Source organism: Trichosurus vulpecula, chromosome 5 (genome assembly GCF_011100635.1).
Source record: "Trichosurus vulpecula isolate mTriVul1 chromosome 5, mTriVul1.pri, whole genome shotgun sequence".
Classification (NCBI taxonomy): Eukaryota; Metazoa; Chordata; class Mammalia; order Diprotodontia; family Phalangeridae; genus Trichosurus; species Trichosurus vulpecula.
Genome location: NC_050577.1, coordinates 299,440,808 through 299,457,064, shown reverse-complemented (window position 1 = coordinate 299,457,064; position 16,257 = coordinate 299,440,808). Strand labels below are relative to the sequence as shown.

Here is a 16,257-nt window from a genome sequence, read left to right as displayed (position 1 = left end):
TGACTCTAGGGTAAGAGGTCAGGAGCTCTCACCCAACAAGTGGCAACCACAAACAACAAATTATGTGAAATTGAAAAGCTCCTCTCCTGACACTGCCAGGTCCTGATAACCATGTCTACACTGGCCTCCTGGCTGGTCCATACCTCCACTTGATCTTCCTCAAGATCAACTTCGATCATGTCAGCCTTCTGTTCAACCAATTCCACTGCTCCCTATGGCCTCCAGGATCAAATCTACAAATCTTCCGTACCCTGAGTCCTTCCTCCCTCCCCTGCCACCCAGTGATAGCAGCCTCCTGGACATCCCCAACACTCTCCCTCCTCTCAGCTAATCCTCCCCCACTTCTGCAAGAAGCCTTTCCCCAATCTCCTTAGTACTAGTGCCTTCTCTGTTGATCTAATTTGTATACATGGTTCTTCCCATGTTGTCCCCCGCCTCCCATTAGATTATGAACTCCCATGGAATACAGACTGTCTCTGACCTTTCTTTGTATCCCTCAGTGCCTGGGCACATGGCAGGCGCTTAATAAATGCTCATTGCTGACTGAAAATACTCAACACAACAAAGATAAGAAGGGATGCAGAACAAAGTGGAAAACTAGGTCTACAATGGCAATCTCCACTAAGGGTCAACGGTACAAGGCCCATGCAGGGAATGCAAATATAAGAATCAATAACAAGAACAAGAATCACTCCCCAATGGATAAGTGGTCAAAGGACATGACTAGGAAGTTCTCAAAGGGGACTGCCACCAGATGAAAGATTGCTCCAAATTATTGACAAGAGAAATGCAAAACAACCCTAGGGGTTCACAGATGACAAAAGATGCATCTCATCATGGGAAGCTACAGACGTAATACAAGCACGCTAACACAGGACCCTACTGGTGCAGCAGTGAAATGATACAGGTTGTCTGGAAAGCAATTTGGCGCTAAAATGCTGACACGTTCTCACCCAGGGATCCACTGGCAGGCCTCTGCTCCAAAAAGTCAAAAGCTGAAAAGACCTATCCATAAAATATCCAGGAGTAGTTTTTGTGTCAACAAAGATCTGTAATCAAAGCAGATGTCCACAGAATGAAGAATGGCTAAACAATGGTCCTTTTCCCATAATACAGAATATCACCATACACAGAGACAGGAGGAATGGAAAGAATTCAGAGAAGCACAGGAAGAGCATATGAACTGACATCAAATGTAAGACGTAAGAAGAATCAGGAAATCCACATAACCCTAAGTGACAGAACAGCGACTGAATACTGTGCAATTATAATAACCCAAGATTGGTCCCAGAAAAGAGAAAAAGTGGGGTCCTTGAGAAAGGCATACATCGAGATGACCAAATGTCATTCTAGTCATGCTGCAGCTAGTTTTGCTGACTTGTTTGTTCTTCTTACTTGCTCTCTTTTTCTTCTTTCTCTATCTTTTGTTGCAAAGCTTAGAGTCTTCAAGAGAAGAATGGTGGAAGACTATGAGCAGTATTGCTTCCTTAAACACCAAGAAGTAGGAGAGGAAAAAACAAGCTTAAAGAGAGCTTGGTGAGAGGCCCAACTAAACCCACATCACCCCAAAAGTTACCGAAGAACAAAACCAGAAGACAACAGTGACAAAAGACCAACTTGTTGAGACTTCTGTAACAAATTTTTTCCATGTACAACAGGGCAGCTATCAATTTAGACAGACCACCATGAGCAGAAATGGCATGAAAGCCTGGAAGAGCAGCCAAGCCAGACCAAATAAACACGGTGGGGGGGGGGGGGGGGTCTGTAATGCGACAATTCAATAGAGGACAATGACAACCACAGTGGTTGTAACTCCCAAAAAAGATAATCAAGAAAACAGCAGTAACTACAAACTTGCATAGGCTTACAATTTGTATTCAAATATTATAAAGGGATTAAGGACAGGCAGGTTTTCATAAATAACATTTTACATATAGCAGACTACGGCTTTACGGTTACACAATTAACTGAAGAAAAACATTAAATAAAAAACCTCTGCGTTTCTCTTTTGACTATAATTTAAAAACAAAAGAACACATTTGTTCTGGCAACAAAATGCTGCTTTAAAAGCCCTAAAGTATCTTCAGAGTATTAGCTAAAATCCTTAAGGATTCCTTAACAGATGAGATAAGGTAACATCATTCAGTGACCCTCTGATTACTACTATCAAATGAGACACAAAACAGGGAGATTAGGCTCCCCTGGAGTGTGGGACACTCAAAGAAGCTGTCAGGTCCCATGTTCCAATGGAAAAAGGGCTTCCCCACCAGACCTCCATCCCCATGCTGACTGCACCAAGCTCTGCTATTGCACACCTCCTAAAATAGACCCATAATCATGCAAGGCGAGTCCAAGATCACCGGTAACTGCACTGGAAAAACCAATGGATGATGGTCTCTTTTTCAGACTAAGATATCCAGGTGAGTGAACAACCCAGAGAGCTGGCCTGGCCAGCAATACATCGATCTTAGACACTAAAGAAAAGGGACCTGAGTTCAGAATTAAATAAAGAGATAAGAATAGACTGTCATAACTTCTTGCAACAATGCCAGTATTCTCCTTTCTGATGCAGCTCTGTCTGAAAAGTATGAGATTCCAAAGAATAAGAGGATCACCCAAAAAAGGAGGTGCCCAGTAGGCATAAATAAGCTACAGCTTATTTCCAAGAAACAAATGAGCACCAGGAAACAGCATAAAAGGTTTGAAAATTACCTATAACCCAGCAAGGTGAGCTACAGCCAAGCCTAGACAGTCCCACCAGGATTGTCTAAGGCCTCCCACACTTTTAGAAGGAGGTCCTGTAGAACATGTATAAGCATATGTGGATAGGTTGTGATCACCATGGTCAGGCCTCTATCAAGGAGCTCATAGATCTAAAATATCAGAATTGATTGAAGAAATCAGCATTGACTCAAAATATCACCTTAGGATTGCAATGCTGCAGGTCCCAATGCCAGACTAGCACCTAATTCTAGGGAGTATTTAATCATTTACAATTTCCAATATCATTAGAATAAGACAAATGAGGGATATTGAGATTAGAAATTTAAGAAACAAGTTGTTTTTAACTTAAAGAGTATAACTAAAATAGAAATTTTTGAGTTCAACTAGCTTAAATTGCTTAGTTAATTTAAACATTTCACTCTCTGTATTTTAAGCAGTAGACAAGAAACTTGTCTAAACTGTTAACCTGTTACAATCCTCCGCAGTTAAAGAGCCTTAGCTAGGCAGAGAGGTAACGTCAGATTCTCAAAGACCATACACAAGCTCCAACTGTTCCTATCAAACTGAAAAAGCTTTAGAGGTATAGAAAAGTCCAGGAACGGATACCCTCCAGACCAACCTAACTGAGAAGTGGGCTGAACCTAAAAGCCACAGCTTTTTAGCACCAACGTTCTGCTGCCGATGCTAGATGGCTCTGAGTATTGGATATTTTCGAACAATCAAAATGGCAGCTGCCCTAAAGAGCGATACAGACTCAGAGTGGGCATAAGTAAGCTGCACCATTATTTCCAGTGTTAAGCAACCTAAACACAAGAAGTAGCATATAAGGGAGATGATCCAGGGCATTTCTAAAGAGAAAACAAAATGGGTCAGTCACGCAGTGAAGAAATCAAGGGACCGGCTCCCAAATACTGCCCAGGCAGACAGGACTGCCATAAACACCTAGAGCAAGAGGTAAAACACACACACACAGACACTCTAATGCGAAGGGAAAGAAGGGGTCTGATGGTATATTTACCTAACGGTGAGAATATCCACATCTAATCAGCTCAATAAATCCAGGAGCGGTCAAGTTTCTCTATCCAAGAAGAAGAGTCACAGTGAAGACAATGACCGAGTCTTAAAGCATCTCACCTCGTTAGTCTTAAGATCTGATGGCCAGTTAGAACATATACCAAGGCACTCAAACACAGGGGCTTGCTTGTACTTGGTATGAACTCAAGTTATTTGATCAACGCTCTAAGGTACACTTTACCTTAATATACTTACCGTATATCACAGATGGAGCAAAACCTAACTCCCTCAATTTTTTAAAAAATCATAATGAAGCATAAAGAAGTTTTCTAGACAAATTAAGTATTCTAAGTACAGACAACTAAATAATGTAGAAATTGTCAGTTGCCTTCCATTCTATCATTACAATGTTAAAGGAAAAAAGAAACATTAATCTACCTTACTAGTAATCTGAAAAGAACAGATGAAAATGGCAAGGGTAAAAATAGGGAATGCAAGCAGAAGAAATAAGTCTACATGCATTTTCTTCTGTTCAAAAGAAGGAAATGTTACTAAAGACTTGGTGGGACATCATGAAAGGTATGCTCCTATGTAGGTAAGATCAAGAATGTCTCAGCCAAGGAGCTCCTCGGGTTTAATGGGTGAACTGTTTTTCCTATCTTGGTTGAGTCCTAAAATTTTCCTGGTCCTGTGCAAAGAAGAGAAAATGGTGGGAAAATGAGTGTCTGGCCTGGAGCAGTGAAATAGGGTTCGAGCCCACTGGAGCTCACAGGGTAGTCACCATTTTGGTTTGTTTCCTTCTCACCCTTGGAGAAGAGTTTAGTTATCTGATAAATATTTATGAGTGATGGAAGCAGCCTGTGTGTTTTTATTTTTTAACATCTCTTAATTCTAGAAACTACATAATAAGAAGGCTCCCGCAGCCAGTTTCATGCTAAAATTGCATAAAATGTCCAGGCTGGTATCATATTAAAAAGTTGGAATCCATTGTTCTGTGGGGGGTTTCCTATACAATACATTACACTTCACTTGTAACTTTAGTTGCCACAATCTGTAACCATTAAATGTATTCCAACCATTTCCTTATTCCACATTTTATATCATCTGTATCACGAATTCTCCTTCCAAGCTGTCTTGATATTCTGACATGAACACCTTAATAATAGCAAGCATTTCTAAGTGCTTTTAAGATTTGCAGCACGCTATACCTATAGCTTATTTACTCAACAACCCTGTGAGATGAGGAAACTGAGGCTGGGAAAGTTAGTTAAACTCAGCCACAACTAAGTGTCTGAGGCAAGATTTGAACTCCTGTCTTTCTGACTTTGGCACCACCCCCTTCAAAATAGTTTCTATGTGTCTTTCTCCTTTCCTGTTCTCTGCAATTTAAAATTGTATAATTCTTAATGATTTACAAGTTAGTGCTTCTGGTCTACCTGACCATCTCAATCTGTGGGTTGTGTAGTTTTCTTCTTTCAAATACAAATAATTTAGTGGCTACCAGACTACAAACATGGAAAGTTGGATTTAGTTTTGGCCCTTTGGTCAATCTTCTTTCCAACCCCCCCCCCCAATGTCATCCCTTTATATACATGAAGATCATGTCAATTTTTCTGTTGAGGAGGGAAGAGGAAGATCAGGGTGATTTCATGCTGGGGGGGACACTCCCTGTGCTATGGCTCTTCATGAGAGAATGGGGGGTTACTGCCTTCGCTTCCATCGTACTCTGCCACCAGGCTGCCCCTCCCTCTGCCAGGGCTTTGAAGAAATATGTTAAAATGGTGGATAGTGAGGTTAATATGTTTTTACACTCAGTATTTTGATTTGAAATCTTGTGAAAACAGCCAAAACCACACCATTATCTGGGCATCCTCTTTCTTCTCATTTTGTGGCTGAAGATCTGGGGGCAGGTTAATGCCACAAGTACCCAGGACAGAGAACTTGGATTCCCTGTCAGGTAAACTAATCCAATTCACTACCTGGATGACCCTGAACAAACTGTTTTCCTTCTCAGGGCCTCAGTTTCCCCATCAGATTATCTGATCCCTTCTAATGCAAATTCTAGAATCTCTAATGGCTAAACCAGCAATAACTTTATAATCCACTGCCTTTTCTGTCCAGCGGCTATGCAACGATCTCAGTCTCTGTCCCCTCTTGAACTTTTAGCTGCTGACCACTCTTCTTCTTTCACCCCCATATCCACCCAAGCTGTTGCCAGGGCCTGCTGATTTCACCTTTGCAGCATCTCCCCAACAGGCCCCCTTCCTCTCCTTCTGACAATGCCACCCCCTGATCCAGACTCTTAGAGCTTCAAGCCTGGATTAATGCAATAACCTGCTAGTGGGTCTGCCCCACTCCTCATCACCCTCCATTCAGCCACCAAAGTGACTTTCTGAAAGGACACACGCACCAGGGGCTCCCTATCTATCACTTCCAGGATCAAATACAAAATCCTCAATTTGGCATTCAAAGCCTTTCCTAACCCAGCCCCCATGCCACCTTTCCAAGTCTTCTCAAACTTTATTCCTCTCCATGTCCTCTTCAATCCACAGACTCTGGCCTCCAGACTTCCTTTAAGTATAGAGTTTGTCCTCTGGGATCCCAACTAAAATCCTGCCTCCTCCAGGAAGCCGTCCCCAGCCCCTCTGAATTCCAGGGCTTTCCCCTCCATCTATTTCCTACTTAGCCTGTATAGTGCCTGCTTTGTACACATTTGTTTGCATGTTGTCTCCCGCATTAAATCAAACTCTGTGACGGCAGGGATGCATGTAGTAGGTGCCCAATAAATGTTGCCTGACTGAGTCTTGGCCTCCCTGAAAGAGAACTTTCTGGTCTTTATTAGCCCCCTTTCCCAAACGCAGCCTATGCCTTCAAGTTCATCTTCAATACCTCTTTTCCTTTTATATTCAGACTTCTTCTCACGGCTTCAATAAATCTACGCATTTCAATCACCAAGTCTTCTCTGACCTAGCCCATTCCAAATACCTGGCTCTCTGGCCCCTAGAGTAGTTTCCTCATCTGTAGAGCAGAGCTAGTGAGTGGCAGCCCCCACCTCCTATTGTTCAGAAGCGAACTGGAGTCCAAGTATAAAGCAATCTGCAAACCTTCTAACTGCTGGGTGTCAATCATAACTAGTGTTCACAGAGCTAAGGGAGTGGACGGAAGCCACTCAAAACCAGCCAAGACCTGGGTTGAGTGCTGCCCCCAACACATTAATTCGGGCTGGGCAAGACGAGTCTCTTCCCAGTGCTCTGAAAAAAATTATAGAAGTACAGAAAAGTGCATCTCACAAGGGAAGAGTATCCTCTGCTCCAGCCTCACTGGTCCAGTCACATCCTAAGATTACCATGACCACCCCACTTGGTGCCTAAACATCAGGACTCTAAACCTGCAGATGCCTCTCCATCCATCTTCAATCAGGTCTCAGCCTTCGATATATCTTGTCTGTATTTTCAGTCTAACCCATTTTCCCTGTTCCAATCTATTTTACTCCAAACTGTCAGAACAATAACCTTCCCTAAATACACAATCATCATCCCATTGTTTTCCAGCTCAGACTCCGACAATGCTTCTTCCTCTACTACCTATTATGTCAATCACAAAATCCTCAAAATGGACAAAAGCCACCATTGCAAAGTGCCATTCCTACCCAGCCTCCTCACTAGACAACCCTCTGATTATCTCCCAGCTCAGCCCAACTGTCCGTGGCAGGAATCTCTCCAACCTTGCATTTTCTCACCGGCTTGGAGCTGGGCTAGGTGGCCTTAGAATTCCTTATACCACTTTCGGACATTTCTCTCACTGCTCTCAATCTATGTCTACCACATTTTTAAAGACTTGATCATAATGGTAACATTTTGATAAGAATTTTTCAAACATAAATTCAAAATACCAACAGCCAGGAGAAATGCTCCAACTCACTAGTAAGAGAAAAACAAACTATATGCAAATTTCACCTCATGCCCATCAAACAGATAAAGATGCTAAAAGTTGGTAAAAGTCAACATTGGAGAGATTGTGGGAAGACAGAATTCATTACTGTCGGCACATGACGACAAACATGTTGAAGATAATTTCAAGTGATTGGAGAAAAGGCATTCGATGGTCCACTCCCTCTGACCTAGTGATCATGTTACTGTGCACACCTGTCCAGGCCCTGCCACCCTGCAGTCCTACTGTCCCCTCGTCCCCAGGTTCTCCAGTTCTCAATAAGAAAGGTGCCATATACAGAAAGGATCACAGCAACACTTTTTTTGTGGTTGCAAAAAAACTGGGAACAAAGAGTGGCCCAGCAAGCAGAAAACAGCTGAACAAATCACAGCATACAGCTATAAAAGAATGTTAGCACATCATAAGAAATAGCCATGGAGGAACTTAAAGAAATATAGGAAGCCACGAACTGAATGAGTAGAATCAGAATAATATTCACAATGACTGTAATAATGCAAATGAAACAGAAGGGAGGGCAGACTGGGGAAAGGGGCAATCGGATTATATGCCATCTTGGGGCGGGGGGGAAGGGCGGAAATGGGGAAGAAATTTGTATCTCAAAATCTTGTGGAAATCAATGTTAATGTTGAAAACTAAAAATATTAAATGATAAAAAGTAAATAAAAAATAATGCAAATGAGTACAGATTAAAGTCAATGATTAATACTGGTCAAAGAAGAAGATAATGGCTGCCCTCCACTAGACAGAACTGGAAGGGGGGGCGCGGAGAGAAGAAGGGGCACCAAGGTCACGCCAGTCTTTTTTGTATTTAGAAAGGACCAGACTAAGGAGATTGGAGGAAGGGAGCCATCAATAAAACTTTCAAAAACCACAGGACTTCATGTCAGGAAGATTTAAATTCAATCCTCATTCTGTCTTTTCTGCCAAAATCACCTTCTACAATTCAGATCTTTTCTGATGAATATTCTCTCCCATTCTGGCGAACTTCCTTTCTCTCTACCCCCTCGTTTTGGCTATGTCAGCAATAATTCATTTTCCCCCATCCCTGCCCCATTCTGCAATGCAGAGTCAAAGTATTGGCTCTATTCACAGATGAAGTAACTGGGTCTCACGGAGTTCCAATGACTTGCCCAGGATCACACAACTTCAGTCAGAGCCAGGATCCCCCCCGCCACCCCCGCCTGCAGCAGCACATTCTTGGATACAAAGACCAGAATGATGTGACTGGACTTTCTCATTCCAGAGAAATATTTGTTTCAATCACCAACACATATCCCCGACACTACCTGCAACAGAACCATCTGGTATACAAAGTATTTGTTTGTTTGTTTCAAGGTTAGGGTTTATCCTCAAACATTTTTTCCTCCCCGTAAAACAGCATACAGGAGTGAAACTGGCCCCCAAACTCTACACATGCAGACATACTGTGCATAGATTGCATTAATAATGCATAGATATGGCATTAGATTACACGCATTTGTAACCTTCCTGGCCCCAGTGGCTGCACAGTGGCCAGCACTGAGCAGGGACTCAAAGAGTTACTGACTGAGTTGCACTGGACTCCATGTATTAAGTACAGAAAGATTATACTTGGCACAGAAAAGACAGTCCCCTGCCCTATCATCAGGTGGAGCTGGCCCAAAGAGTCAACCCAATGCCTACCTATTTAATTACTTAGGCTTCTGTTGAACCTCAACTGGAAGGAATCCATAGTAAAAATGTCCAGTTAACAGTTCAAAGGGGGCGAAAAGCCAAGTGAAAGGAAAAATAACCTCCCAGACTAAATCTTTATTTTTTTTGTCATCCGAATTTCACTAGCATCAGCTTCACTCATACAATTCAAATTTCTGAAGTCTTCAAGTATGAAACTCAAAAACCTGGATGCTGTTTAAATAAAATAAGCATCACTGAATTTTTAGTCCCTGTCGGGTGTACAAACTGGCAGAACCACCCCTGAATTGTTTTTATAAATATACCACAAATGGGCATTTTATACGCCCACTAGGAGCCATCTCTCTGCCTTCCCACTCCTTCCTCTCCCTTTTCTATTTCCCTTCAGTGTTTGCAGCCTCCCAGCACCACCGGACAGGGATTCTCAAATCCTCGGGTGGCTTTCTTCTCTTCCCTTGCCATCTCCTGGCCAACAGAGCAGGAGAGCAAAATCAAATAGACCTCTAGCTCCATCCTACCAGAGAGCACAAGATGGACACTCTTCATACACACATTTCCTCAGGTGCCTACTATGTGCCAGGCGCTGGGCCATCTGTTAGTCACGCCAACAATCCTGGACTTCTTCCTTCTTACTAGAGATGCTTTTTGAATGTTAGAGTAGATGCAGAATTACAGTGACTTTGGAGAAAATACTGTACTAGTATCTATCACAACACCACAGTCAATCATTTTAAAGCTCAGTGAATTATCTGTACTTTGCAGGTACTTCGAGGAGAAGAGTAGGCTACGAAGCCCAAGGAAATAGGTAGAACACCCCCCAACGTAACATCTGGGGTCCAGTAACCCTTACTTGATTAAGTGGTGGTCTGCTGTATTCCCAGAGCTCTCCAGAATCAGTTTCATTAAAACACACACACCACCCCACCCCCCCATGCTCACACACTCACTCTCTCACACTTGCGCACTGGTTATCCCAGACCAGCAAAGACCCAAAGGCATCCTTGGATGATTTGTTAATATACTAATGATCTTAAGAATCAGGAGAGGTGCTACCTTGAGGAAGCTAGTGGTGCAGTGGATATAGAGTGCTAGACTTGGAAGTCAGGAAGCCCTGAGCTCACATTCTGCCTCAGATCCTCACTAGCTGTGTGACCCTGGGCAAGTCACTCAACCTCTCAGCCTGAGTTTCCTCATCTGTAAAATGGGGATAGAACTAGCACCTACCTTACGGGGCTGTTGTGAGGATCAAATGAGATCCTATTTGTAAAATGCTTTGTAAACCTTAAGAAGCTGTATCAATACAAGCTACTATCAACAAATGTGTTTCTCTGGACCTTCTCCTTGCCAAGGCACTAGTGACTACTCCACTTTATCCACTTTCTCTCCCCCACTACCTACAAACCCTACAGATCTGAGGATCTGCCCTCACTCAGACACATCCATCCCTTTTAACTCTCCCCCAGTTCAAGAGACTGTATGGATCTCCTGAGACACCCACATTGCACGATCCATGATCCATGCCTCCGCTTCCTTTCTTTTCATTCTCTTCTCAGCTCTGCAGACGGCAGCATTCAAAATTCCCAATGCCCAATCTAACAGCCTTTTCTCAGTCCTCATCCTTCTTGACCTCCCTTCAGCCTCTGACACCCTGGGACTTTAGTGACTGTCCTCTTTGGGGTTCTCCTCCTACTAGTAAGGCCCCTCCTTTCTCCGTTCCCTTTAGTAGATCCCCATCCAGATCATACCCACTAACCATGAGTGTGCCCCTACCCCATCTCTTTTCCTTCCCTTCTATATGATTTCTCTTGATGAACTATCAGCTCCCCTGGATACAATCATGCCTCTATATCCATGATTCCCAGATCTGCTTATCCAGTGCTGATCTCTCTTCTACTTACAGTCTTGCATCTGCAACTACCTGTCACACATCTTAGATTGGAGGTACTGTGGACAAACTTAACGAGTCCAAAAACAACATTAAGGAACTCATTATCTACTATGAAGGGGTCACTCTCCTCTCCGTCATCTGCATCACATCACCACTTGGCCCTCTTCTCTCCTAGTCCAGGCTTCATCCCCTCACCAGACTGGGCGGGCCACCTGCCTCCAGTCTTTCCCCACTCAGCTGCCAGATGGATCCTCCCAAAAGGACAGATCTGACCAACTCAACTCCCTGCTCAATCTACCCCAATAGCTCCTTCCATCCAAGTGCTACTTTCCTTCAATCCAAGACAAGTGTTATCTATATTGATGTGTGCTACTGGTGCATGAAGTACTCATTCTGCACAACAAATATATGCATATGAAATCCAAACATGAAAGTGGTATAAAGTCAAACCATACCACCACCAGAGCTTTCCAAAAGCTTTGATATTCTTTTAAAACGGTGAAAGTGATCTCTGCAGCTCAATATTTCATATCTCAAGATTTTCTCTTCATTCAAAGTTCCCCTAATATTATGGTCAGACTTTCCCAGCCTATGACTTGTGGGACGTTAGATCAATCAGCTCGCCCACCGTCAGTCAAGGACATCAGAGTGAGGTTTCCTAGATTTCAGTAGAAGTTCCAGCTTTTAGGTTCTTCCATCAACCTGTATGTTCTCTTGCTATCTGATGAATTACGAATACCATTTAGAAATAAACTTAAGCCTGCAGAAAAGGCTTTGTTGTAAAGGTTTCTCAAAAGACACACACATAATTGAACTTGACAGTCACTCCTTAGTTCATTTAGATCAAATGACTTCTGTAGATTTTAGTTATTTTTTTTAAGCGCTAATATTGGTCATTTCAACAACTCTGCAAAGAAAGCCTTCCACCCAAAAATCATTACTAGCTCCTAAATTCACCTTATCACCTGTTTAGCTCCAAGTCCGGCGCTAACTTGAAGCAATTCCCATTGGTTCCAAGTCATGATAAAAGCCACTCCAATCAAGCAGGTAAAAACAAGTGCTCTTGGACAGACTTCAACTAAAAAGAAGGCCCAGGACCATGTTAAGGCCATACTGTGCCCCTGGTACTGGCTATGCTGACACACATCGGGGACAGCCCCATTCACAGGCTGAGCCATTTAACCTGGGCTGGGCCATTACATTTGCTTTGACCTTTGGCAAGTCAAGGAACCAATCAGAGCTTTCATTTTCTTAATCTATTATCCTTTTCACTTGGTTGTCAAAATCCTGGACCCTAGGTTACTCCAAAGGCACACTTTTTAACAGGGGAACAGAATGACCAAAAAGAAAAAATTTCCTGGCATTAGGCTCCTTCACTCAAATCTATCTCCAATGCCCCTGTCAATTATGTCTCAAAAGCAATCCTTAGAGCAGTGAGCCGCTTTAGTTTGTAAATAATCACTAATACAGGCGACTCATTTCTTCTAAAGCTGAAATATAGAATTCGAAGTTAGAAAAAGGCCAAAGCTAAACCTTAAAAGAAGTTGGTTGCAAAAGTATATTGAAACTACCTGTAAGTTGGAAAGCATTGAATAGTAAAATGTAAAAGGATTTATTTTATGAATTATGTTATGTCAGGCAAACTGACAAGCCTCCTTCCTTAAGCAAAAGACAATTTAAGTTAAAATATTAGCAAAAAGACCTTTTACTCCTGGGGGGTGGGGGTGGGGTTTGAAAAACACACTCTGAGATCAAAACTGGAGAAAGACGAGGCAGCTGGGGCAAAAAGAAAACCTCATACGATGAGCAATGATATTAATTCAAATACTGAGCCAACAAAATTTATAAAAATAACTTGTGAACATATTTAGAATTCTCTCAATCATCCAAAGGGATTGAAAGCAGTAATATAGTTTGCATGTGGAAAACAGAAGAGGGGGAATTAAATAATATCTAGTCTATAGACTAAAATCCTGGAAAAAAAAAGGCCAGGTACTTAACTTCACTACCCGATTACAAGAGGGAGAACTCCTCAGTTCTGTACTCTCAGCATTTCAGGCCCAAGTCAACATTAGCCAGCAGGAAAAAACCAGAAAGAAACCATTTGTTGGACCTTTCTTTCCTAAACCAGGGATTGCTGTTTCTAAATCTTCACGGAGCTTACTATCTTTTACACCATAACTAAAATTGAATAAGAGATCACTTAAAAAGTTATTTAGTGAAGCTAGTTCAGGAGAGACAACAATCCATCCAACAGATGAAAACAATGTCTTTAGTGAGCTACTGAAAGTCAATTGAATCATTTAGTCAGTCCTTATTCCACTACTGAAGATGCCAGTTACTGTGCAAACTAAGGAAATCTCAACTAGTAAGAAGTATAATCAAAGCTAATGTACCTCCAATGATAAGTGGCTTGGCACAGAGTAGGCACCTGAATAAATCATTTCTGTTCTTTCATTCATAACTAGAATTAGCTAATTAGAAATTTGCATTCTAACTTGCAAAAATTAAGAATTTGGATTCTTGTGAATTCATATTTTTTTACAGAAATAGTTACCTAAAATTCTCTCTCATCTGTAAATGTATGAAAGAACCAAAATATCTTCCCATAGGTCTGTGTTCACCAACATACCCAAGTTACAAAGTAAATGATTTGTAAATCAGCCCCTCTACTATTAACAAAGGCCCAGCTATACAGTGATATCCAAATGCATTCTAGAGTTCATACGTGCTGCACCGTTTAAATGGATGTACTTGGTAGATCCACAACTCAAAAGTCAAATTTGGAATGCCTTTCACTAAGTCACTGAAGAATAGAAGAAGAAATGTTTTAACAATAACATCATACCTCACTTATAATTAACTCCTATGGTAAAACATAGGAGAAGAACCTAGGGTCTATTAAGCCCCAGATGGAACGAAACCAGTCTTAACCTTTAAAACCAATCCCCAATAAGAAATTTCCCCTACACTCCTATTAACCCCATCTCAAGAAGCAACTCAAAGCATTTGTCAAATTCCCATTTTTCCGCTATAAAATGGTGTCTATTTCCCAAAAGGCTAGGTAAAATTCTCTTCAAACTTGAGGATCTTAAATTCGCTTAGCAAAATAAACGCACATATTCCATCTTTAAGGATACGACGAACTGCGTCCACCTATTCCCAGCGAGCTGTATCAGATGTTCCCGAACTAGTGCCTGATGGAGACCAATCCTTCACAGCGGGAGCAACAAGGTCTCCCTTACTGTCAGATGGCCAGCCATTTTTCCTCTTCATTTTCCTGGCAGCTCCAACCACACCACAACGAACAAGGAGATCGGTGGCCATCAGGAATAACAACTAAACCCAGGGTGGGAGACTCGGAGAGTGCCTCCGAATTTCTCTACCGACACACACACACACACACACACACACACACACACACACGCCGACTCCAAGAGAGCACCAAACACCGAGAAATGCGAATGTTAAAAACCTGAAACAGGCATCTTGAACCCAAGTCGAAGCATCCAAAAAATCTAAACCCCCTCCTCGCCAACTGAGTTTCAGCACAACCAGTTCGTGGTTTGGAGCCTGGAGACCCACAGCTTCGCCTACAACTTGCAGCCCGGATCTCGGGGCGCCTCGCTCCCCATACCCGAAAAGGCCAACAACATCTGGAGCGAGCGGGCGAGCCCCCCCCCACCCCCGAAGGCCAAGCTCGCCCCCTTCCCCCGGCTCTTCTTCAACCTGCTAAGCTCGGGGAGCTTCAGACATTTTGGTCCTAGCGAGCGAAGCAGCGGGAGATAGGGGAAGAGCTCGGTCCGAGCATACTCCATATTGATTCCGAAGGCCAAGAGTAAAAAACAAAACCGAAATGCCAAACTGAACTGCGGGATTGCAAGGGGGGTGGAGGGGAAGGCGGGGACGCCTCGCACGTCCAGCCTCGGAGACCCGAGATCTACGAGGAAGACGCTCGAGGAGGCGGGAGCCGATGTCAGCGCAGATCGAGGAAAAGAGAAGGAAAGCAGGAAAAAGTAGGAAGTGGGAGGAAAAACACCAGTGCGGGCACTGGGGGGGGGGGGGAGAGACTCGGGGCCCGGAAGGACCCCCCCACCCTCCCCTCCCCCCGGCCCGGGCAGGGGCCGCGCAGCCCGGTCCGGCCGGCCGCGGGGGGGAGCGTGGGGGCCCGGCGGGACTGACCTGTGCCGTCGCTGGCGGCCACCGAGAGGGCCGGGGAGGCGAGCTTGGGCCGCTTGGGGGCTGGCGGCCCGGGCTCCACCACGTTCTCGGCCATGGCCGCGGGCCGCGGGCTCGGCTGGACTGGGCGCTGCTCCTCTCCTCTTCGCCCCGCTCCGCGCTCTGTCTCTCTCTCGCTCCGGGCTCCGAGCGGGCACACTCACGCACACTCACACTGGCTCCCACGCACGCTCACGCTCACGCACGCTCCCCCCCTAGTGGCGGGGCCGACGCGGCTCCCGGCCGCTCGTCGGGGCGCTGGCGGGGATGGGGCTGGGGCCTGCGGGGCGCCATGGGCCGCGGCCTCGTCGCCGTCCTCATCGCCGGCCCGGGGGGCTCGTCGTCTGGGCTCGGGTCGGGGGCCGAGCCGCCGCCTCACATCGTGCTGCCGCCGCTGCTGCTGCTGTTGCTCCGGCGGCGGCGGCGGCTCGGACCGAGGCCGGGCTGCGCCGCGGGGCCTCCTCCGCCCGCCTCCGCCTCCTCTTCGGCCTGGGCCTCGCCTCCGCCTCCTCCGGGGCCGGGCCGCGCACCCAAACAAAATGGCGGCTGTTGTTCGTCCGCGGCGCGGCGCTCGGCTGCGCGGCGCTGGCTGCGCTGCACGGCGCCCGCTCGCCTCGGCCCAGGCCCCGCCTCGCCTCGGCCGCGCTCGGCCCCACTCGGCCCCGCTCGGCTCGGCTCGGCCCCGCTCGGATCCGCTCTTCTCGCCTAGGCTGCGCTCCGCTCTCCTGCGTCCGCTCTGCTCCGCTCCACTCTGCTCCCCTCAGTCTAGTCCTCCCTCCTCCTCCTCCTCC

At 44.9% G+C, this 16,257-nt stretch overlaps 1 protein-coding gene across 1 annotated transcript in view; it reads right to left on the bottom strand.

The window, feature by feature from the left end:
* EP300 (E1A binding protein p300) overlaps positions 1 to 16,029 on the bottom strand; it is an 84,673-nt gene extending 68,644 nt beyond the window's left edge. The window contains exon 1 of the mRNA XM_036759199.1: positions 15,431 to 16,029. Coding sequence (XP_036615094.1) covers positions 15,431 to 15,524 — 94 coding nt within the window. The 5' untranslated portion in view covers positions 15,525 to 16,029. The remainder of the gene's footprint in view (positions 1 to 15,430) is intronic.
* Between the last annotated feature and the right edge of the window lie 228 nt (positions 16,030 to 16,257).